The sequence below is a fragment of the Raphanus sativus genome, chromosome 7 (genome assembly GCF_000801105.2).
Source record: "Raphanus sativus cultivar WK10039 chromosome 7, ASM80110v3, whole genome shotgun sequence".
NCBI classification, from domain to species: domain Eukaryota; kingdom Viridiplantae; phylum Streptophyta; class Magnoliopsida; order Brassicales; family Brassicaceae; genus Raphanus; species Raphanus sativus.
Genome location: NC_079517.1, coordinates 15,495,005 through 15,503,702, shown reverse-complemented (window position 1 = coordinate 15,503,702; position 8,698 = coordinate 15,495,005). Strand labels below are relative to the sequence as shown.

The window sequence follows — 8,698 nt, the reverse complement described above, 5'->3', positions numbered from 1 at the left end:
AAAAAAAAATCTCAAGTCTCTTTGTGAAGATATTACACTTGTTCTGCTCACCAAAGCATTAAAAATCCATACAAAAAAAAACAACAACAAAAAAGCTCTCAAGTCACTCTGATTATTCTCCTCACTGCACACAAATTTACAACAAAAAGGAAGAAAGAAGAAAACATCACTTTTGAAAAACAAAAACCTCAGAGAAAAAAAATTGGAAGGAAAATTTGAAGAGGTTTCTTCACACTCAAGCAAACTGTGTGTTCCCCTTAGGTCAAACATCAGTAACTTACCAAGAAAGCAACCATGGTGATCTACTTAAACCACTTGATTTCTCCAGATTATTCTCTGACAACCCAAAACAATCAGAGCTATGCTCCGGGAAGATACTCTCTTCAAAAGAATCACAAGTAATCTCCGGCGAAACCCACTGTGAATAGCCTCTAACATGTGAGCATTTCCATGGAGACTTCTTCGAGTTCTTCTTCACCGTAAGAGTAACATTAAGGAAACATATGTTCTTAAACTCGTCTCCTTCAATACCTTCAAGAAGACCCGCAACACCGATTTCTTCACCGCTAACATTCTCAAACGTGATCTTCTCTATAGCCGGAAGTGCCTTGGGATCAAAGTTTTCATCAGGATGCTCACCGTACTTACCCGTGAACCTAATAGCTTTCTGCACGTTATGGAACTTCAGGTTAGACACATGAACGTTTCTAACGTACCCGCCTCGTCCAGGAGAAGTCTTGATTCTGATTCCGGTATTGGAGTTCAATAGATTCAAGTCTTTGATATAGATGTCAGATACACCCCCTGACATTTCACTTCCTATGGCTATTCCTGAGCTTGAAGTGGTTTGACCCGTTAACCGGTTGATCTTGATCTTGGAGCTCGGTCTGGCGTAGGATATTCCATACTCATCCCATCCACTTTTAATAGATACTAAATCATCTCCAGTAACTATGTAACAATCCTCTATGCAAACATCAGTTGATGAATCTGCATTAAGAAAAATGATATTAACTAGTCTATAAACCGTTATAAGTCAATCCACTTATCACGAATTAGTTTTCGGTTGGAAGCTCATCTAACTTAATAAACTCCTCACCTGGATCAACTCCATCTGTATTTGGAGAGTCAAGAGGAGCCAAGATTGTGAGATTCTTTACAACAACATCTCTGTTTAGACAACCAAAAAACAAATCGATATCAGAACACAAGATTAGCTGGAAAGTTAATAGCATTGGATATAGGTTAGACGAGGGGACCTGCAATAAACAGGATGAATGTTCCAAAAAGGTGAATTCAAGAAGGTGAGGTTGGAGATGATAAGACCAGTAGTGTTTATGAGCTCAACAAGATGAGGTCTTGTATAGTTTAGCTCTCCATTTCTAAACCAATCCCACCATACACTTCCTTGACCATCAATTGTCCCGTTCTCACCTATAATGAATGACAGTATCATCATCATCATCAGACTAATTATCAACGGTTCAAAAATGAATCATCCATTTACATTGTTTAAGACTAGAAGTACCTGTTATGACAACATCAGTGAGGTTCTGACCATATATAAGACTCCTGTGTCTTCTACCAGGCAACTCTCTTCCTCTTCCATATGATGGTAATGGATCAACCACAGGCCAATTCTCGGAGATCTGAGAAAAAATGTAAAGTTGTATAAGTGATCACATTTTGTGTAAATAACAAAAAAAATGTATGCTTTTAAGAGACTTGCCGTTGACCCGAGAATCGTTGCACCCTTGTCTAGCCATAACGTTAGGTGGCTGATAAGGTCGAAACTACCGGTAAGCCACTGACCGGCGGGAACAAAGAGCTTGGCACCGCCTTTGTCAGAGAAAGAGTTGAGGTAGAACAAAGCATTCTGAAAGGCTTTAGTGTTTAGAGTGACACCATCTCCAACCGCTCCAAACTCTGTGATGGATACGCTGTGAGGCCGGTGAAGAATAACTGAATTTGAATATTCACAATGCAGGCTTCCTCCAACACTGTACCAAGCACCATAGTATGCTTGTACCAGGAGCACATACCAGAGCTGCAAAAAAAGCAAAACCAGATAATTACATGAACAATAAAGACACAGGTAGGTAATAAGAGCTACATTTCACCTCTATAAGCAAGCAGACATCAAATCAGGAAGAAAGAGGAATTTTAGAACAGTAAAACATTGATTTCTAGTCTAAAGTTATCAATCTTTTTAATCAGATTACAGATCTCAGCAGACAAGACATAGAATAAGCAGATTTGAGAAGACAGGGGATTGGGGATTTGAGTATGTTCATCATGTCAAAGCAAGAGGAGATTGAAAGAACTTACAAGGAAAGATCTCTTCATATGAACAGAAGATCTTGTGATCTACTTAAGCTCCACAAATCTAAATCTTCTTGACAAACAATCTGAGCTTCTTCTCTCTCTCATAGACTGTAAAAGTGAAAATAATCAAAAATTTGAAAGATGAGGTTTCTCTCTCTCTCTCTCTCTCTCATAAGAGAAGAGTGAGAAGGCAAGTTGGAAAGAGTGATTAGTAGATGGGGTCAGGGGTGAGAGGAAACAGGGGAACCCACACTGGACAGCAAGAATCATTGAAAGTGACCATCCAAAGATTCAAGCAGTACTAGTAGTAGTAGCCTGTAGGTGTAGTAGGTCCATCTCCTTCTTCTTCTTCTACCTTCTCCGTACCATTTTCCCCCAGTTTAATGACTTTTTAACACAATCACAATTTAAAGAAGAAGAACATTCGATGAAATCTATGATGTCTGGAGATACCTTGTTCGATGTTCTGTTCTGTTAGAAAGAGACAAAGAGGGTCACAGATAGCCTAAAGCCAGAAAAGACCAGTCTGTAAAATGAACATTAAGGAATCATTTTTTTTTAATTTATTTACTTTCTTTTGAATTAGCATATTCCATGTGATCCGAACTCAAATACGTATTAGAAGAAGAAAAAAAAACTTTTTTTTTCTCACACTATGGGGGCTCATCAGTTATCACGAGAAGAAGAAGATGATGGATCACGTGACACGTGGCACGGATCTCTTCACATAAGTTAGCATTGACTATCTGCTAGTGTAATTAATTACAAATGAATTAAAAATTTACAGTTTAGTAAAAATCAGACGTGCTTTTCGACACATGTGCTAGAGAAGCAATTAAACAATCATAACAAAAAAAAAAATTAAGTATTGCATTCTCAAGTTCCAAGAAAATCACAAATATTTTTCGATTTGCAGAGCAAACCTTCAACTATACTTAAATAAATGAATTAACTCGGAACGTTTTTTTATATTGTAAAGCTGGAATGAATATTATTTGAATTACAAAATTATATCCCGAAAGGAGGCAATAAATAAGAGAGAATTAATAAGACAGACAGAGTAATGAGACGTGTTGTTGGAGTCTAATAGAGCAATGCAACACCCATAATTACTACTAGATTTTGACCCGCACGCCCGTGCGGGTGTATTTTCTATAAAATATATTGCTATTTATTTTCCATATCAATATTAGAGTTGGATAAAAATCTGAATCCAAAAAATCGAACCGATCCCGATCTAAAAAGAAGTACCAAACCTGAACAAAAATTTATTAAATATCCAAATTATTTAAAATTTTGGTATTTAGAGAACTGAAACCAAATCCGATTCGAATCAAAGTATTTCGGATAACCGAATGTATTCGAAATAGATTTATATACTTATATATATATTTTAGATTTAATGTATTTAAAAACATCGAGAATATATATGATACTTTTAAGTTGGTTTAAATAAATGATAATATATATATAAATAGTCATATGTAAATATCTAAAATCATTAAAATACAATCAAAACACCAAAAATATTGAAAATAATTATTGATTCTCTATCAAAATATTTAAATAAAACCAATTTATATGTTAAGTTTAGATATTCTGACATATATTATTCAAATTTATATAGAATATATTATTTTGTTTATATACTTTGAGAAATTTAAAGTATATAATGAATTTTAAAAATAGTTTAAATGGGTTATCCGAACCCGAACAAACCCGCAAAGATATAAATTGAATCCAAACCAAAATTTAGAAATATCCGAATGAGACTGAAATCTTTGACCTGAACCGAACCCGAATGGGTACCCGAACGCCCACACTAATTCACGATCTATTTTTTTCTTTTAAAAACATAGTAAACATATAATCAATAGTATTTTATATGTACTATCATATATATAATCACTTATATCATATTTTTAAAATTAAATGTGAAATAAAAAAATCATAATTTAAGTTGGTATATGAAATGTGACTTTTTATTGTATTTTTCTTATATATATTGAAATTGTTTTCAATAATGGTTATTGGAAAATATTTTAGTAAAAATAAATTTTTGAATATATGTATATGTTGAATCAATTTTTGATATAAATCAACTTTAAATCATTATTTTGATTTGAAATATATATATATATATATATATTTTAATTTTGTTTTATGATTGTTCTAGACCAATGATATTTTTAGATAATTAGATTAACTAATTTTTGTATATTTTAAAGTTGACCCAAATAGATAGTTTTTCATAATATAATAGATTTTCAATTTTTCTTAATAAGATAAATTCATTCTTTTCTTAATATACTGTTATATGGTTTCCGAACAACATTATATCTTTTTATATTGCTATTCATATTTTCAAAAAATCTTTTTAACTGGTATTCATGTTTCCAAACAAACCTATTTTTTAAACTGCTATTTTTCCAAACAAACATATTTTTAAAATTGTTATCCATGTTGAGTACTTCAATTTTAATAATATAGATGTCCAGTTTAAGAAAGATTTATAAAAGTTACTAAATTAATGACATATAATAAACTTGAAAATATTAAAGAGAACAATTCATATATTGTGTGTAACTCAATATTACAAAACGAAACTTCAATCTATTAAACAGAACAGTTCAAATATTAAACTCTTTCATGTGTCTAATAAATTTGTGGTTATGTGAATTATGAGTATGAGCATAAAATAATGGTTAGATATATAGTTAGAATAAAAGCAGTTAGGGTTGTAGGTTAATAATATAAACAAAACAAAGATCCTGTACATATTTTGTCAATATAAAAAACAAAACAAAGACCCATTAATAGCTGTAAAAAACGAATGGGCTATATGATAATAAGGCTTTGACGGTGAAATGAGTCGATTAATTTAGGATACTTTCTTTAATTAAGACCAGTGGCATTCAGTGGTAAATAATGAGAAGAAATAAGGGTTATTTCCCATTTGTACTTCACTTTTAATAGGATAGATATACTTAATTATCCTTTTAAAGAGATCAGCAAACATACCATCATGGATAGACCTGATTATCAGATTTAACTAACCAGCTTATATATGCATCTTTCTTTCGTTTCTGATTTAGTTTAGTTTAGATATGCTTAAAATTTGTATTAAAATTAGTTTTTGGCTATAACAATTATCAAGAGTCAATGATGGAATTGCACTTGGGATGTTATGGTTACGCATCAAACCAAACATTAATCAAAAATCAAACCGAGTTTAAACCGAAGTAAGAAGAAAAAAGCAAACATGTAATGGACTTAGTAACTCTTGCCCCAATAAGTCCACTTCTTTGCAGGCTTTCCTGAAGCAAAACATAGTGTCCCTGCAATAAAAACATAATTTGCTTAACTAGTCTCGACAACCGTTTAGCTTCAAGAGAGACATGAAGACATGTGACCTACCTTCTGGAATTTCAGGCTGATCAAAGGGAGAACAAAGAGTCTTAGCTGCTCCAATTTCATCTTTGGTCCTTCTCTTAACGTCCATTTCAACCTCCTACAATAAGAAACAAGACATTAAAAGACGCTTCTACAGACATATGTAAGGGTCTTTGTGACATTACCTTCTCGTCGCACCAAGGAGCTAAAATGAGTTTCTTTTGACCAAGTGCTTCAACAAACTCATCCCAAGTCTTTACAATTACACAGGCAGCATCTCGCTTCTGCTTAGCTACATCAAACATGTTGTGCTGAATCTTTTCAAGCAACTCCTTAACATGTTCAACCAAACCTACTCTTGGAACATCAGCCTTAACTCCAGTATCTCTTCTCACAGTTCTGACCTGATCTTTGGCTAAATCTCTAGGTCCTATTTCAATTCTAAGCGGAACACCTCTCATTTCCCACTGTGTATACTTGCATTTAGGAGAATAGTTATCAGATAAATCTTCTTCAGCACGTATACCATCTTTGCGCAATGCATCTTTCACATCAGTACAAGCTTTAGATATCTCCTTAGTATCTGCATCTTTGAATGGCACTGGGACCACAATGACTTGAATTGGTGCAACTTTAGGAGGATTCACCAATCCTTTGTCATCTCCATGAGTCATTATCATCACTCCAATCTTCAAAAGATAAGTTAGAAACTTAGATAGCAAGTTCCATATGAACAAGAAAAAAATCTATTATACAAAACTAAAAAAAGATTTTCAAGATTTTCTTACCGTTCTGGTACTATAAGCCCAAGAATTCTGCCACACCCTTCTATTTTTACCTTCTTTATTCGTGAATGTGATGTCAAACATCTTTGCAAACTTTTTCCCTAAGCAATGTGATGTTGCACCTTGTATACCACGACCAGTTTCTGGTATGAAAGCCTAAAACATAATCACATTTATTGGTTTGTAAATAAAGAGAATATTAGACAACTTCCTAATAAGTCCAAGTTTTAAATGTAATCTTTACCTCTACGCTTGTGGTGTAAAGTGCACCTGCAAACTTTTCATTCTCACTCTTCATACCTTTTACAACTGGGACCGCGAGATATTCTTCATAAAGGTGACAGTAATGGTCCAAAACCTCAAGAACCTACAAAAATTAAGCAAAGAAATTAACATGTTTTTTCAGGTATAGAAGTCCAGATCACAAAGGACAAACTAGTATTACCTCTTTATCTGCCTCTTCTTTTGTGGCGTGAGCAGTGTGTCCTTCTTGCCAAAGGAACTCTCGGCTCCTGCGATGATTAGAAATTTAGAATTCAAGATTCAAACCACATAAAACTATTAAGTGTTTTAACTCTAGAACTTATGAATCTAAGAGAGTACCTGATGAATGGAGTAGGTTTGCTAAACTCCCATCTAACTACATTGTTCCACTGGTTTAGCTTCAAAGGCAAGTCACGGTGACTCTTTATCCACTTACTGAAGTAAGGATATATCACAGTCTCACTCGTTGGACGAATTGCAATTGGAACATTTAAATCAGATTTACCAGCCTTTGTAACCCATGCAACCTTTAAAACAGATTAACATAGCATCCAGATTGGTTTAAACACACACAAAAGTTGATAGTTCTAACGTATATGTATAAACACAAACCTCTGGAGCAAACCCTTCTACGTGATCCTTCTCCTTCTCAAGAACACTAGTTGATACAAACAAAGGGAAATAACTCTCACCCACTTTTGCCTTCTCCAATACAGCATCAAAGTAGGTCTACAAAAAAAGGTAATTAATCACTGAGCTTGAAAAACAAAAGAAAGATGATTTTGTTTTTAGGTGAACTCACTCGCATAATATTCCAAATCTTCATAGCATTTGGCCTTAGAATGTAACATCCACTTATGTCATAGTATGCCATCATCTCACCACACCTGCAAACCTTTCAAAAAAAAAAACAGAATTTTCAGAATTGGTTTTAATAGGACAAAAGAACGTGAAACAAGACACAGTTAAAGTAGTACATTACCTGAGAATACCATTGTCCGAAATCTTCATATTTCTTGACCGTAACGCCAAGACTGGTGTCAATAGAGTCTTCCTCTGCGTTACCAGAACTTATTACATCAACGACAGTTTCTCCACTTACTTTTTGATAACTCGAAACCCTATTCTTTTCTTCTTGAGAAACCATCGAATAAGCTTGTTCCAGGCTTGGTAATGGATCCGTGTCAAGGATCTCATCTTTAACATTGGTATATATTGAAGCATCTAATCCCAAGAGGAACTGATGTAATTTCTCTTCGTCTCTAGATGTCTCCACATCTTCGCAGTTGCATCCACCGCAACGACACGACTTAGGTTTGTGTTGGTGAGTCTCGAGATCTTCCCAAATAGTTTTGAGTTTGTTGTAGTAATCGCAAACAGTCATGCCTTTCCTCTGCCTGCATGATCTTAAGTCGTCCTTGAGTTCATGAACTCGAGCACTGTTCTTCTTCATTTTTTTTTCTTTCCTGCTAGTTGAAATAATAAGCAGGAAGCTTGCGAAGCAATGGTTTTATAACAGAGATTTGAGGGTCTCAAGTTTGTTAGAGACTTGGGACTCAAGTTTCAGGGTTTACTAAAGCTGATCTATTCTAGTAATTGCGAGGATTCTGCAAATATACTATGATTTTTTTTGGATTTTTATCATAATTTAAATAAATTAATGCAGATTTTAATGGATTAGTATTAATTATTTTCTATCATTCCTTTTTGTAAAGAAAATACTGTATATGGTTTATGTTTTTCTAAAAGTTTCCAAAAATTAGAATTTTCCAATATAACATGCTTTTTTGGTAAGAATATATTTTTTAATATCTTAACTTTTTACACGATAAAAAACTACTATGATGAAAATAAACAATTTCGGGTTTAAGGCAAGCAAAGGCTTATGAGCTTATCTAATAAACCAACAGGCAATGAAAACGACTCAAGAA

The 8,698-nt window shown here is 33.7% G+C and overlaps 2 protein-coding genes across 5 annotated transcripts; both read right to left on the bottom strand.

Moving 5' to 3' along the window:
• On the bottom strand, positions 1 to 2,900 carry LOC108818479 (probable polygalacturonase). Of its 4 annotated transcripts, XM_018591463.2 has the most exons (8): positions 2,779 to 2,895; positions 2,577 to 2,680; positions 2,329 to 2,433; positions 1,730 to 2,047; positions 1,529 to 1,649; positions 1,260 to 1,434; positions 1,100 to 1,170; positions 1 to 990 (listed from the first exon to the last, which is right to left on the bottom strand). In XM_018591463.2, exons 3-8 carry the CDS (start codon positions 2,344 to 2,346, stop codon positions 278 to 280), a joined length of 1,416 nt encoding a protein of 471 aa, XP_018446965.1. In that variant the 5' UTR covers positions 2,347 to 2,433; positions 2,577 to 2,680; positions 2,779 to 2,895; the 3' UTR covers positions 1 to 277. The 4 variants fall into 4 exon arrangements, with proteins under 4 accessions (XP_018446965.1, XP_018446966.1, XP_018446964.1 ...); XM_018591464.2 differs by lacking the exon at positions 2,577 to 2,680 and having other exon boundaries at positions 2,779 to 2,900; XM_018591462.2 differs by lacking the exon at positions 2,779 to 2,895 and having other exon boundaries at positions 2,577 to 2,764.
• A 2,569-nt stretch (positions 2,901 to 5,469) lies between these two features.
• Positions 5,470 to 8,335, bottom strand: LOC108816631 (proline--tRNA ligase, cytoplasmic-like). Its single transcript, XM_018589194.2, has 10 exons — positions 7,750 to 8,335; positions 7,570 to 7,662; positions 7,380 to 7,496; positions 7,107 to 7,294; positions 6,949 to 7,015; positions 6,748 to 6,870; positions 6,507 to 6,659; positions 5,904 to 6,407; positions 5,743 to 5,836; positions 5,470 to 5,663 (listed from the first exon to the last, which is right to left on the bottom strand). The coding sequence occupies exons 1-10, from the start codon at positions 8,218 to 8,220 to the stop codon at positions 5,599 to 5,601; spliced, it is 1,875 nt and encodes a 624-aa protein (XP_018444696.1). The 5' UTR covers positions 8,221 to 8,335; the 3' UTR covers positions 5,470 to 5,598.
• Positions 8,336 to 8,698: the final 363 nt, after the last annotated feature.